General features: G+C 41.6%; 2 protein-coding genes across 2 annotated transcripts in view; both read right to left on the reverse strand.

Annotated features, from left to right (window-relative positions):
• calhm6 (calcium homeostasis modulator family member 6) overlaps positions 1–16054 on the reverse strand; it is a 96673-nt gene that overhangs the window by 44382 nt on the left and 36237 nt on the right. The gene's annotated exons all lie outside the window — the stretch shown is intronic.
• On the reverse strand, positions 6592–15559 carry kpna5 (karyopherin alpha 5 (importin alpha 6)). The gene is made up of 14 exons (XM_071921259.2): positions 15490–15559; positions 14146–14279; positions 13924–14025; positions 13632–13731; positions 12736–12830; positions 11945–12076; positions 11371–11459; positions 11127–11226; positions 10745–10908; positions 10554–10632; positions 10335–10460; positions 10109–10236; positions 9039–9217; positions 6592–6817 (listed from the first exon to the last, which is right to left on the reverse strand). Exons 1-14 carry the CDS (start codon positions 15491–15493, stop codon positions 6630–6632), a joined length of 1620 nt encoding a protein of 539 aa, XP_071777360.1. The 5' UTR covers positions 15494–15559; the 3' UTR covers positions 6592–6629.

Here is a 16054-nt window from a genome sequence, read left to right on the forward strand (position 1 = left end):
TGAATGGATGAAAATGAAACCATGGTGGAAATGACTGATGATGATGACACACACACACACACACCTCTATCTCACGGCAGTATTATTGTTAGTGCTAGTGTTTTTCCAAATTAAGACCACATTTCCTATAAACCCTGTTACTTCCTGCACACCCACCAAAGAACATGGCTAGAGTCCATTTTCTCAAGAACAGAACAGTAACGTTAGTCCATGAGGCCAGTGCTTGCTTGGAAGTGACAGGAGGGCGTGTGTGTGCGTGCCAGGCAGACTGTGTGGATGTGATAGGCTAAAAGGTTTTTCTATCGTAACTTTGTTTTATAATCAATTTTTATTTATTTTCTTAAATTAGTAGTTTCTTTGATTGGTATGCCTATTGATTTCAAGTCCCAAGCCCAAAAAAAAGAAACAGGCCCGAGCCCGAGCCCGAGCCCGAGCTAGTGATGTGAAAATCGGCCCAAAGCCTGGCCCGAATTGTAGCCTCGGGCCCCGTCACATCACTAGCTCGGGCTTGGGTCGGGCTTGGGTCGGGCCCGGGCCTGTTTCTTTTTTTTTGCAGAATGCAGGGCTCTATGTCATTGTCAGAAACTCAGAAAGCTTTGGCGCTGTTTGCTCTGGAAGAACAGCGCCCTCTTCCTGTGTTGTGCCGTAAAGCAATCCAGCAGATTTCCCGCCAAATCTGACCCAGTGGAACACAATGCAAAAGGAAGTGTAGAGGCCGGTAGAGGCTGCCAATCTTCTTAGTGATGGTCTCATTTCTTTACAGTAATTACCCTAATGTCTAAAAATGTATGTATTTATAGATGGTAAAATGCTACACTTTAAACACCTTTAAACAATCTTCATTTCTAGCTCCAAAACAGACAGATGCATATTGATACTGTATCAGTAAGTGATTATATTGACATTGAAAACAATGCAATTCCCATCTGTTTGAAATTTAATATCCAACTTTGGTTTGATCACTATGCTAACTGTGACGAAACCACACGTTTGTTTTATCTGCCACTACACTCTATGTAAATACAGTTCATCTCGTGTCAAGTCAGGCTAGAGATAATCTCTTATGAGCCAAATGTAAACAATGAATCCATTGTTTAATGAGGTTTGATGGGTTCTCAAATAAAAAGCTAATTTTAAACAATGAATCCATTGCATAAGAATAACTGCGGTCAGTCTGCTAGCACGAGAGGGTAAATAACCCCAGGCGTCGCTCGTCATTGAGTTTCATCCGAAGTGAAAATCCCCTTCTCTGAACTTGCCAATCTGGTTGAGTGACAATAAAAACAAAGTGTTAGATAGGAAGGGGGAGAGGGAGACAACTCCCATAAGCCGAGTACTTTCGTATGTTGTTCTCATCCTTCTTTTACAGCACCGCAGGTTTCCTTTCAGAAGTCTTTTTATGTGTCAACATCCTTGCATTTCTCGTGGCTGCGGGACGCCATATGGGAATGCGAAAATTCACAGTTGGTGTTTTTATGTTCTCACATGCTCTGCGTGTGTGTGTGTGTGTAGGTTTGTGGGGATTGGAGGGTCAAAATGATGTTGGTGGATCTCCCTTTTTTTTTGGCAGAAAAGGGTATGGTCGGGACCCTTTTTCACAGAAAGGCTTATTTCATATGCATTATCATCATTATATCCACAGGTCACTATCATTTAATTACTGAAGACTGAATGTAACCCACAGAGCTCAACAGAAACTTGAACTAATTCTCACACTTTGAATCCCACCTATGTGAACTCGAACCCCTTCCAAGGAAAGAATGCTGTGTTGAAATGGGATATCAGTGGAGTGGAATACCTCAGTCTTAAAGCCTATTGTCAATAATGCTCAAGGATATAATCTCTTTTAACAAGGAATGGCTGGGCGGTGTTTTCCATTTTTTCATCTGAGATGTGTAAAGATGCCATGAATTGAATGAATGACAAATGTAAGAACTGGAAGCAAAACATCCTGAAATCTTTGAAGCTAATAAAGTAAAATAAACAAAATAAAATATATTCTTAATTGACCTTTCTTTCTTGGTTACATATAGCTCAAGTGAAATTAATTCAATTCAATTCAATTATCAAAATTGGGTAATGGTATTAACTTCTGTAAATAAGTCAAAATGAACACTGAATTCATTATCTTAGTGCATTGTGCAGCTATACAGTATGTGTCTTATAATATTACTCATAATTTTGCTACGTGTGACTTAGATAAACAAACTGTCTCCTTGGAAAATCGTTTCCTCTAATTGTGGCCTAACCGCAATTCTGACTAAGTTGTTATGTTGTTTTGTGCGTAGTTTAATTTTCCCTTCCGCTATGTTTATGAAGCATGAAGCATGTCTGGTATGAGTCTGACCTTTTCTCTGACAGACTGAAGGTGGTCAGGGGTTGGAACTGGATCAGCTGCATTGTGGTCTAAACACAGAAATAGCTTTTATGTCAAAGTTTCACTAGTGCCCTAAGGTATCTGAAGTCCTCCTGGACGATAGCAGTGTGTATTACCAGTCCAGACTGATAAAAACTGTGAGACTGCGTGGTTCACCCTGAGGTGTCCAATCTGGTTTGACTGGATCCAGTGTCAGTAAGTGGATTTATGCCTTATGACGGAATGATTCAGTCATAACAAATGTGTCGAGATGAGGGTTTCACTGATACAGGCTTACAGATACAGGCAGAATAGGGTGGAAACGACTCTGAAATAGCATTTAGCATCTATTCAATTGTAGTGCAAACTCTGAGATGCATTAGGCCTTTAAATTAATACTTAAAGGATAAGTTCGGCGATTTTGGACCTATATATAATTTTTCTCTTACATACCTGTAGTACTTGGACCCGCAGACAATATTGACTCCACAGTCAGCTGTCCAAATGGAGTTTGTCAAAATATCTCCAAAAAAGCCATTTTGGCTCCACAGCGGAGTTGAGAGTAAACATGACACAGTTCCATCACTACGGACACTTTGTAGTTACAGTAGAGTTTGGTAGAAGACTATCCACTGAGTGGAAATGGTGCGGTGCTGCTGCTTTCCACGCTGTGGAAAGAACTACGTCGGTTTGGTCACAATATCGTTTTCACAGACTGGATTTTTGGAGATATTTTGACAAACCCTTTTTGGACCACAGAAATTGAATGGATAGAACAGTCCTTCCACTGTTTGCTATGGTAATTTGGCTGGTACGCCATAAAGTGGCGACTATGGCATTTAGGGTTAGCTGCTATGGTGACAATGCAAGTTCGGGCATTCAGGCCGTAAAATGTGTCACACTTGCTTGAGAACTGTGCAGATGTGTCTGTTGCACGAGCTTAGCGAATTGTCAAAACTCAATGGAAAGCTGACGTTAGCGACAAGGTTAACGTAGCATTGGCAAAGATTGTGCTTCTCTCGCTATCTCTTCTCGTCAAAATCAGCATATTAGCAGACCTAGCTGGTTAGCATCATCACCTTTAGCCCCTTAAATGCTATAAACTAGCATAGCTTAGCCTACCTTTAGTGGAGAAAGGAAGTAAGTAAGAAAAGTTAACATTCGCCAACTTCAAACAGCAAACAGAAGAGAGCAGAAACAGCTTAACTCAACTATAACCACTTCCAACTGTGCACAGATGTCATAACTTAAAATACAGCAGAAACATGTAAAAGACGACCACCTGGTGGTGGCATGTGTGACGACTCAATTCAGCTGCAAAGCCAATGCTTTGGCTCTTTGTTCAAAACCTCTTGCCTCAGTGACTTGCCGTAAGTTGGTTTGGCAACGGTACACATAAAAATGGCCACTGCTCCGACCATCCAGGAACGTTGATTTGAATGGGAAGGCCGTTCTATCTCCTCAAGTTCTGTGGTTTGGACTCATTGTTAGCAGCAAGAGGCAACGGAGCTCGCTGTTTCAAATGCCAGCTGACTCTGGAGTCAATATTCTCTGTGGGCCCAAGTACTACAGCTATGTAAGAGACAAATTATATATAGGTCCAAAATCGCCAAACTTAGCCTGTCCTTACAAAATTACAAAAAAAGAAATTAAAAAGAAAATTTTATCAATAAATAAAATGTGCAAAGAAAATGAAGGCTTTTACAGACTGATTTTCTGTAGCTGTAGTCAGGGAGGAACCTCCATCATATCAGAAATGGAACACAAAGACAGATATCCGACATTTAATAAAATCCCAATATTGGCAAACCAGTATCCGTCTAACCCTAGTAGAGACAACATTCATTCATGCCATTAAGTAGGCTACATCCTTAACTTATTACTCAATTGGCTTGCATGTCAAGAAAAAAGATTGCCCAATCGACCATTTGAAATAACTTACTCTGCATCAGTGAAGCAGATCAGTTGACATCTCAGCTTTCAGATGGAAATGTGCCAGCAAGTCAATCCACTTCCCCATATTAAAGACAGAACAGCAGTGACACAACTGTACAAGACTTGTTTGTAACAGATCAATTTATTCTCTATTAGTTTTTGTTTTTTTACACAATATCAAGTCTACATCCCCATAGAGAAGCCAGGCAACAGTTGTTAAATTATAACAGAGAAGGTGCCTATAGTCCCGCTTCATTGCCAGCCCTCTGTGATCCATTCAACATTAGGAAACAGAGAGACGACGGCTGGATGATACAGTAAATCAATTCCTGTACAGGGGATGCTGAAATTCTACCAGGGCGTTTCTAGTTCTGCACTGAGTAGCCACATGAGAACACGGCAAAATAAATTCCCAAACAGGAGGAAAAACAAACAAAATCCTACCAAAACCTAAAAAAAAAAAAAAAGGAAAATATACAATCATACAAACATGAGAAATATTAGAAAACTATACACGATTGAATGTGCTTGACATAATTTTTGCATTACAAATATTTTCCATTTCACGTAAATATATATAGATTTCTCATTCTGGACCGATTCATGTTGCTGTACTCCAACGTACGCGGCTAAAAATTGTCAAATGATGAAATGTGCCAGAATGTAAAGCTCTGGTTCAGGGATAGAGCCAAAAAGAGGGGGGGGGGGCGCTTAACACTCGGATAAGAAACGGGACAAATCAGTGCCTCCATCTTAGACTTCAACCACCAGTGGAAAGTTCATATTTAAAAAAAAAAAATACCGGGATTTTAGTGAGAGGAGCCTTCTGGATAGGTAGAAGGAAAATTCACAACGGTAGATAAAGGAAAAGCAGTGATGGACAGTAAAATACTACAACTGCATATCAGTCAGAAAACAATGAACTGCATATCACACCTTCCCACAGTTTTATATCTGTTAAATACTTTCTTTACAGTTTCTTACATGTATATATAATATACAAAAACCCTCAATTTTCAGTCTAGCTAATAATATCAAATCCCGTCACATCTAATGCATTGTATCACCAAGGGTCACGTACAATCGCAGGCAGAAAAAAATAATTCATGATATATCATGTTGCTAGTGCAGGGTGAGATGAACTAAAATAAAAAAAAAGGCTACAAAATAAAAATTCTGTATTTTATTTACCTGGAGAGATTGTTACACTGCATCACACACTATAAAGAGCAGCCGTCTTGCCCTGATGCTGCTTTTTGAAAGCATTATAAGCAGCAAAAACACTACTGGACAGCCTAATACTGTAACACCGTTACAGATATCGCATTCCAATCCAACTCTCGCCCGTTAGCTGGTTAAATGGTGCACTCCTGAAAGCAGTTCGACTCTACGCTGCAGTCAGAGACGAAGGCGGAGAAGTGGCCGTATTCTGAAAGTTTAGATCTCTCCTGACTCTCGTCGGAATAAATAAGAAGAGACCGAATCTCCGGGGTCGTCGGTAAGTCCATTTCAAATCGACAGGAGAGGAGAAATAACCCGAGGGAGCATGTGCAGTTGCTTCGAACTGAAAACATGACAACGCGACACCTTGACGTAGAACTGTATATACATCCGCTTCTCTGCTCCCCAAGGTGCAGAGGGTACAGGTTAAATACAGGTACGACCTGACAGCGACGCAATCACTAGACCCCCCCTTTGGGAAGCTAGGGATATTATTTATGATTGGATTTTTGCAATTAAAAAAAAAAAAAAAAAATCCAAGTCTGATGCTTCATATGTTCATACAGGGTTGTTTTTTTTTTCTTTCTCTCTGAAGACTGAAGAGGTAGTTTCACATTCAAAACGGGATATGTAAGGTGATTTCGAAACACCAGTTTTCAAATCGCAATACAAATAATAGCATTAGAGTCATTTAGAATGATACCGAGATCACAGGAAACGAAAAGGAACGCCGTAGGAGAAAAAAAAAAAAAAAAGATCGACTCTTTCACCTCTCGACGCGAGTAGGCTTGCCGCGGCATGGACACTGAATCTACACGGGGGAGAAACTAGCAAAGCCGGTAAACGAGTCTCAAGCCACCCGAACGTGCTCCATCTTTACGTCTCTCTATCCACTAATCTCTCTCTCTCTCTTTCTCCAGAGAGGGTGTTGTTGTGGCAAGGCTTTAGTAGAAGTGAAGATCTGGGGAGGGAACTGGTGCGGCCGGCCCAGCGGAGACGAGACGAGGGCAGAGGAGAGGTCGCAGGACAGCGGCCCTGGTAAGTGTGTGTGGCGGGGTGGGGGTGGGGCTGGATTTAGAGGCTCCGAGACTGTAGGTTAATTTGGGGGGAGGGGGGGTTAGAGCTGGAAGCCCTCCATGGGTCCCTCCTGCTGCTGGAAGATGAACTGGCCTTGGTTCTGGTCGACCTGCGGCGCCAGGTTGGCGTCCTCCTCCTCCACGCCGAAGTAGTGCTCGATCAGGTCGAAGGCCTTCTGGTAGATCTCCTGGTTCTCGTGACTCTGCAGGAACTCGATCTTGTCCAGACCTGGAGGGCACATACATCAACATTTTTTTATTTGAATGACACATTTCATTCAACAGTGTCACAAAAATATGACAATACGCATTGTGGGGCAGAAAAATGAATCGTGATATTAGCTCCATTTTATTCTGCTGTAGTAATCACAAATGAGTCAGCTTGACCATCACAATTTCACAAGCTCTCCATCCAAATTATAATATTTGGACTTTGTAATGACATTTTTATATTGTTGTTTACATTCTAGCAAGACAATGCCATTGCTAGAAAGATTTGTGGCTCAAAAATAAACCTAATTCTGCACAGTCATGCTCTGTTGTCATTGAACTTTTATTTATTATATCGCATCGTCAGACCCCATATCGTGTATCAAATCGTATCGTGGCAAACATATCGTTTCATCCCTAGTGCTTCATAATCATCTGGGTCAGGAAAAAAGGCCAGTACCAGAAACAAGAACACCAACATAAAAAAGGGACACAAGCATGTAGTGTAAGTGTAAATATATATTTTAAAAAGTATTTTTTTTAAAACAAAAACAGCTTACCAGAGAAATCAAGCAGCAGTAAAAAGGCTTATGAAGGCTTTGGTAGGCCGCAACGCGCAAGTCACAATAAGAATGATTTTAATGTCTGAGTTTTTTTAACTCCACACCCCACGTGACTGCCTTGGACTTTTTAGTTTTTTGAGTAAAAATTTATGTTTTAAGTTTTCTCTTAAACCCTTTAGGAAATAAGTATTTGGTAGACTGTTCCAGAGGCTAAACGTGGCCTCCAAAGCCGGTTTGGTTCCTGCTGTAGGGAGGCATGTGACGTGAAATCATATATATTTGAGAAGCCAAATATCAAATGACAAATTATCAAATTTCAAAGTATGCGTATATATTTAGAAATCTAAAAGAACTTACACTCATGAACTTACACTCGAACAAGAAGCACAAACCCTGAGATTGCATCTTTTCAGACAGATTTCTCTGCCTCTTCCATATCCTAACTACTGCTGATGTCACCGATAGTTTTTATCTTTCCATTGGCTAGTTAAGGCTGGTTATGGCTGATCTTAAGTGGTAGGGAGAGAGGCAGGCTACATGAAGTCACTGTCACCCAATGCAATGCCAGGGGTCCTATTTTTGCTGTATAGGCCTGTATGTGAGAGGAGTGTTTCTACAAAACAAGATCCACTGGGTGGTGATATTGGCTCATAAATGAAAATGAACAGACTGTATTCTCGCCTTTTTCAACACTTTACACATGTGCGTTTCATGTTTTACGGCAAACTAAACACTGAAATATCAACCACCAACAAAAACAAAGTAGTCGTGTCCTGCCGTCTGCATTTAATTCTGTTTAATTTATAGAAACACTGCCACTTGCACAGCAGTTCGGCTCTGGGTGCTTTATAAAGGGCCAATTAGAAACTATCCACTGATGTTTTTTGTAAATTTTCAGATTTCTAGTAGTGGGTAAAATTTCACTATTGCTGACATTAACAATAATATTGTTTGGTGCAGCCCCCTTTTAGTCTTCTGTTAGTTCACTAGACAGTTAGTTCAGTTGTTCTGGAGAGTTGCATGAACATGTTTGGGACTAACAGTGTGGCTGTATTGGGTTTTAAGTGCGTCTATTAATCTGTAAGCAATTCTAATTTATTTATGTTAGGAGTTTAGATTTAGACGTATGATTGACTGTTATTTCATGGGAGTAAGAATATGTTGTATATCATTTAAGGTCATTTCTATTTATGTAAATAATTCATGCTTATGTCTTTGGCCCAGAGTGCCTACTTCATTTATGTACAACGGAATTCTTGCCAGTTAAATAGATTGAGCTACAATCCCTCCACCATTTATAGTGTGTACAATTTCTTTTCACACATTTATTGGCTGTATGGAAATTGTCCTCTACGTCTGTGCGTAATTGATGTTGAACTGCCACCTTGTGGCCAAAGAGTAATATCAAGGTAGCACAGCTGTTTAAATAGCTGGTTGTGCTGTATTTATTTCTGTATTATCCTCACTCTTCTTATTTCCAGAAACCACATTCCATACTTTACACCCAACAAGGTGTACATGTATAGCCACTCAATTAAGTCCAGTCTGGGAAATTCAGAACATCTTCTCTTGCATTTTAATGGATACACCACAGCGACTATAACTGCTAGAACCAGTCAAGTTAGTTAAGAAACCTCATTTTCATTCCAACTGTATTATGGATTTGGTAGTTTGTACCGTAAGCCTCCTCGATGAGCGCGCAGTAGGGGTTGATGCCCGTTCCGTTCTGCTTGGCCTCCTGCTCTCCCAGTCTGAGGATGTTCTCCAGGCCGTTCAGAGAAACCTGGACAATCTTGGAGTCCATCACCGTCAGCAGGTCACACATGGGCTTGATGGTGTTGAGAGACACCAGGTATCTGCTCTCACACACACACACAACAGGGAATCATAATCACATAAGGTATTGAGACAGGAATTAACAAAGAGAGAAGGAAAAAAAGACTAAAATGTATGAAACAGTACTACGAAAACAAAATTAAAACTCCAGTCCAGTTTTTATATCTATAAATTTCACAGAGACTCTTGAAGAGTGTGGCATGTACATAGTTTTTTGAAACTTTCAGTTACCCGTTATAATTAAAATACAGGTCTGTCTTTTAGTTTTAGAAACGTTGCTAACTAGGCTTTGACCGATATCTTTGCCGATATTGGCCTTTTATTTAAAATGGGATCTGATCCAGTCAGCATCGTCCACCACTGATGTGATGGATATGATGCAGTTTGATTGTTTACATATTTATTATAGACCTGATCAGTACTACTGGTTGTCTATGGGAAGCCATTATAAGAGTTTTAGTGTCCCATGATGGTCTAAATACCATTTCAGAGGCTTTCCCACCCTCACAAGAATAGAACTGTGGGGGGAAAACATGAGAGCTTCAATCCAAAAATGTCAAGTAGTAGTCAAGTAGTAAGTAAATAAATAAATAAATGAATATATAACAACATTGGTTAAACCCCATTTCCGACATGAACAAAACGTACAAACTTTAAGCTAAAAGTTTTGTTGTCATTAGTCCTTGGATCAAGAGTTCAGTGGGTCAATTTGAGAGGGAGAGGAATGCCTTCAATCCAATGAATCAAAACATAGACCAAGATAATAGAGGGGTGTCAGTTTTTAATCAAAATTTCCTGATATTCCCCGACTTCTCCAGAGACTTTATCAAATTCCTCGACTTTCCCTGTCTGGAATATACCTCATGATATCCCAGAAAAGTCATGACCGGTGGGAATGCTGCAAAAATTACCTAATCTGTGCAGGAGTGCCCCCGGAGGTGGCGTTTGTGATAGCCCACGCTGCTTCCTTCCTGGTGCGAAACTCGGCCTTCTGAAGGATTTCGATAAGTACTGGGAAAATGTTGGCATCAATCACAGTCTGAGAGGAAAAGAAATATTGACGTTATCAGCTACATACGTACAAACACCCTTCTCCAAGCGTGGTGTGCTACTAAACGGGGCCGAAAGCCCCTTTACCTGAATCTGAGCTCTGTTTCCTGCTGTGATGTTGGATACGGTCCAGCAGGCCTCCTTTTTGATGGACTCCTTGGGACTGCTGAGGAGGTGTAGTAAGCAGGGCAGCGCGGAACAATTCAAAATCACCTGAAATGACACGCATAACGAGGGAAACTGAGTCTAGTGAGGGGGATGGAGGTAAGCTGAGTGAATGAGCGCTCGGCAAAACTGAATTTCTACCTGTGTCTGAATGTCATCTCCTGTCACAATGTTGCCCACGGCACGCAGAGCAGGAGAAACCACTTTGTAGTCGCTGTGCCTGGAACAGACAAAACAACACATTCACACCCTGCAGGGCTCGGCATTGCCATTTTCCCGCTTCTCTATAGTTTCTACTCTGGGAATAACAAATTTGTGTAACAGCTCCTTACATAAGCAGCTCCACCAGCCTGCGGCAGACCCCGGAGTCGATGACTGTCTGGATCTTGTCGTTGGGGCCGTCGGAAAGGTAGGACAGAGCCCAGCAGGCGTCGGCCAGGACGTCTGGGTCGCTGCTGAAGAGGAGCCTGGACAGCACGCTCAGACAGGGAGACACCTGACGCACCGCCAGTGACGAGGAAATGGAAGAGAGAAGTACTGTTATATTAAAGAAGGAACATTGTTCCATCGTCCCCGTTTATTCACTGGCATTAACTTGGTGTGTGTCCTGGGTTGTAATCAGATAGAGCATCAAATCCAGGAGTAAATGCACCCAACACACATTGAAGATCAGACATGATACGCTTGCATCGGTAAATGGAAACTGGAACTGACCTTGGCAAAATCTGGTGGCGGGTTCTTTCCCCGGCACAGGTTGGAAAGAGCCCACACCGCATTCCGGGTTATTGTGAGACGATTGGATTTGGCGAGCAGCCTAGGCATGAAAAAAATCCAACTGTTATTGTAGGACTGTGTAATTAATTTATATGTATAATTAATTTGACATGCAACACGTTCAGACAGTCTGGCAACCCCCCCCCCCCCCACACACACACACACACAGGGGAAAGACACATACTGTTGTAGAGAAGGCAGGATGCCACAGTTGAGCACGTAGTCTCTGCACTCAGCGTTGTCTCCGGCTATGTTCCCCAATGCCCAGACCGCCTGAAACACACCAACTGCTCATCACTCCCCATTCACATTATGTCCTGTATTCCAACACTCAATACAGCAAACATCTACAGTATTTTTATAAGCACATGCCCCTTATTGGAGAAACTATATAAACTACATATATAAATATAAACTATATAAACTACAGTATTTCAGGATTCCCACTATTGGCCCTGATGCAACATTCCATGACTTTTGCATGACTTTCCATAACTAAGTCGGAGCACTTCCATGACCTACAAATGTTCTTCCTTAATGGTTTGTTAATGTCGTTTCTGTAAAGGGGTGAACAGTCTGGTTTCCACGGCTGAAAACCACCAGCTAATGCAATGAATGTGTGAAACAAGTTATTAAATAGTCTGCTATATTCCTGTAAATTGACCCATTTGTAAAATTCCCTGATATTGCCCCTGACTTCCCCAGAGAATTTACTAAATTCCCTGACTGGAATACATCTCCAGCTTGTTTGCCCTCACCTGTTCCTGGACGTCCTCGTAGTCGGAGTTGAGCAGCTCGATGAAGATGGGCACGGCTCCCGTTTCGATGACCACCTTGGTGTGCAGGAAGGTACCTGAGGCGATGTTGGTTAGGGCCCAGGCTGCCTCAAACTGACACAAACGCACACAAATGGCATTTTACAGCCACATCCAGAGTCTGACATTACAACCACCAAGCGCCAAATGCTGGTAAACTTTCTTTTATCTTTGGTCTTTGCCTGTTCTCAAACTTTGTCCCTGCTGGCCACTGTACACTCTCTCTGTACTGTGAGCCAATCAAATTGAATCAAAACAACAGCTCCATATCAAACAGACTCCTGATTGGCTGCCTGTTACACTGCTCTACACAAAGCAATAGCGTCTAACCTTCTGTTTCTCCATCCCTCGGATGTTAAATAGCCTAACATTGAGTGAACGAGCCAGTTTTAAATTAAAACTCTGTATCTGCTCCTGTTAATTGAATGTTTTACACCGCACCTACATGGAATGCCAATGAAAACTGGTAGGGTGAGATTTCTATGAAAAATGGATATTAATTATTTTGCCTGATAAACATTATTCCTGGCAGCTACGTTTTTTATGTACCGGCCCTTGGCAGGTGAGCGGAAAAGTTAATTTTGGACACTGCCCGCATCACATGGCGAGTACAAGATTAGCTTTTCATGACAAGCCAGAAGTATCACAGCAACAGAAAACCGTGTCTGTGCAGGCTGATAGTAAAAACACTCAGCTCCATGTGTTGTAGCAGTTCAGTTTTCTGAAGCCCTTACCTGAAGTGTGCAGTTTTCACTCCTCTTGAGGAACTCCACAAAGCGATTCACAACCCCAGGAGTGGAAATTACCTCGTCTATGGGGGGGTTGGGCTCTGCAGAGAAGAGGAGGACAAGACTAGTCTCTCGTTCAATGAAATCTCTTATAGGAATCTTAAAGGAAGACACTGACGCTTTCATTTCGTTTTGTGTGTTCAGTAGTAAGTGTGCTGTTGTGCTTTTAGCTTACTCATAATATTAAACCGAACATACAAAAAATAGTGTGCTTAAGTGTTAAAATGGACCATGCTCTCACAAACACACACACACACGAGAAAATGCTGCCAATTATGTTGCACAGTGGCCAGTTGATCAAAGAACCTAATCGCCAAAAGTTAGTGTATTCCTTAAAAGTGGTAATCTGCAAAAGATTCTTGTTTTTTTATTTTGTCAACATCTGGTGCTAAGCGCTCATTGCTGTGGTGTTCCTGCACTGCACTTCCCAGAGATCACCTGCCAATCAAACAGTGTGTCCAGTACTGTGACGTCCTTTTCCTTGGATTTTCTGTTGATGAAGTTTGAGTTTCTGTAGGTGGCGCTCTTGCCTTTGCTTGTTCAGCCATGGTGGCTATCGCCGCCCATGCTAACTACCCAGTTCTTCTTCTATTTATTCCAAACAAACAGGAAACTTCAAATGCATCACTTCCTGTGCGCCAGAGGATTTTTCCCTGGAAAGATCTACCAGCCAGCGGGTGTATAGAACAGCAAATTTAAAAGCTTTCACGGACTGGATATAGGTTGAATCACTATTGTGTTATATCAATCAGACATTTATTAAATAACGTTGCAGATTATTACTTAAACTTGAAGTTTACTGTTTTACATAAACACTAGTATTAGAGAGATGCACAACAAACCTTTGGAGAGTAATTTCCTGAATTTCTGTGTGGCAATTAGCTGCTGGTCTGAGTCATCTGAGAAGATCATCTGAATCATATCTGGAGTTATAACCCCTTCCTACAGAGAAACAAGCCATGTACAAATATTTAAAATCACAATCACATGCAGAGTCCTAAAAAATATGAACTGAGACAGGTGAATTTGACCTTGAACCATATATACCAGGTCAGATAAGCAAATTAGCAGAAAGAAGACAACAGAAAACTGCGGGCCACAGCGTCAATGTGAAGATACAGTTGACACACTTACACCTGCGACAGGTACAGTGGAGCTGATGTCTGGATCCTGGATGGGACATTCCAGCATGGACTCCTCATTTGAGGGCACGCATACATTCCTCCTCTTGAACAGCTGCGGGAACAGAGCAAAGAGTCAGACGGTCGGCTGATTTAAGAGCACAAGACTAGTTTCGTCTGATTACATTTTCCAATCAACTCACAAGCCCTTAGTATGAGTTGAGGAACCATTTACCTGCTCCTCTCTTTTCTGTTTGCGTAGTTGGATTCCTTCTTCCTCTCTCCGGCGACGCATCTCCTGAGGATTCAACGCTTTGTTCTTATAGCTCTTCATCCTATAGTTGTCTTTCCCTGGGCTGGCCATGGCGTCTGAGGAGATACAGCGAAGAACAGTCAGTTATGGTCATGGTGCATATGCTGAATAAAATCAAACCTAATCAAATCTTGATTATCTATGAATAAGTGACAAACAATGGGGGAGGGGAGGGGGCACACCCAGCATGCATTCAGATGCATTCAGGGTGGGGGTGATCATGATATCAGGTCAAGACATGGTCTCCCTAACGTTACAAGCTAGGGATAGAAGTTGAATGTTAAAGATTAAGTCACCCAAAACCTAAGGGTGGGGGCAATATAGAGCATAACCAACTTATCTGTGGTGTAAAACTACCATACATGCTGGTTAATTCATTTGCTAGCTCGCCATTTCGACGGTACAGATTAAACCGGGTTTCTCCTCCTTGCTCCAGAGGCCTACAGCTAACGTTAGCTGCTAATGTTAACTTATCATGATTGACGCTGGTTTGTTAGCCGGCTAACACTACATGGCGCCGATATCAAACTATTTACGAGTTTGTCTAAGCTGTTACAGCTTGTGCAGTCACATGAGATGATCCTAAAGTTGTAACGCGAGATTGTGACATTTGGTTAGCTATACGTTTGGTTTCAAACCTGAGCTATTCCTGCGATTTATCCTGTGGTAGTAGCTCCTAACTATCCCCGTTTGTCACGCCAAAGTCCAATCAAAAATTCTGGCCGTGTACTACATTGCTTGCTGGCAAAGGCACATGCATACCAAAAGTAACGTCTGCATACAGATATCCTATCAAGCAGCACTTTATTTCAATAAAATCTCCCGCCCTCCGTGGTGTATTTTGGCAGAGGAGGCTTATGAGACTAACAGCCAAACTGATTCTAATCGTTGACATTTTATTGAAAGTAAGTGCTACTTTGGTGGATTGTATGAATGCCGAAGTGAAGAGTGACTCCTAGAAGATTCGTAGAATAGCTTAAGTCGTATTCTACCAGATATATACCTTTGCCGACACGCAAGGACACTTTAAACTGAGAGGTTTTCAAACGGAGTTTGGTGTGACGTTCTCTCCATGTAAGAGAACAGAACGCATCGGGCTATTCAGCCTCTAAACTAGCTTAACACACCTCTCTCCCCGTTAGCTCCCTAGCTAATGGTGGTTAGCAAGGTAAGTCTTGCTGTGTTGTATGTTATACTTCTCAGAAATATTACGGAGAAATAACGACGTTCTCAGTTCTGTAAACAGAGATAGCAGTGTGTTCTTACCCATTGAAGATCAAACTTATCCGTAAGAAGCGTTTGTTTATTAGCGACAACCTCTCTTGCTCTCTCTACCTTTACTGAGAGCAATATGGCGTCCGATTAAAACTTTCCCAGCAAGCCCCTGGCGTCAACAACGCCTGACGTCGCTTCCGTCAGCTGTTAGCCGGTTTCGCTTAACAGGGGTCAAATCAGCAAGAGTTAGCCAGAGTTATGCCGGAAAATGTACATTTTGCCTTCCAAACAAACGCGTAAAACAATACTTTGAGGACTCTCTATTGGAAACAAACTTGTGTTGTATTGTGGTTGTGTTGTGTAAATTTTATACGGAGACGATTGAGCATTTATCTCTTCAGTGTGTACATGTAAATATATTCTGGGTAACGTTAGATTTGCAGCCAGACTTCAGGAAAAGAACTATACATTTCCATAATGTCCTTTAATGTGTGATTCCTCGTTTTAACTCTAGATGAAACGTTTATACTGAACCTAGGTAAAACCTTTATTACATTTCCATTTACAATGAATTCCTCCTCAGATCACACGCTGGTACTTTGTATTACTCAGAAAA

Source organism: Centroberyx gerrardi, chromosome 12 (assembly GCF_048128805.1).
Source record: "Centroberyx gerrardi isolate f3 chromosome 12, fCenGer3.hap1.cur.20231027, whole genome shotgun sequence".
In the NCBI taxonomy this organism is placed as follows: Eukaryota; Metazoa; Chordata; class Actinopteri; order Beryciformes; family Berycidae; genus Centroberyx; species Centroberyx gerrardi.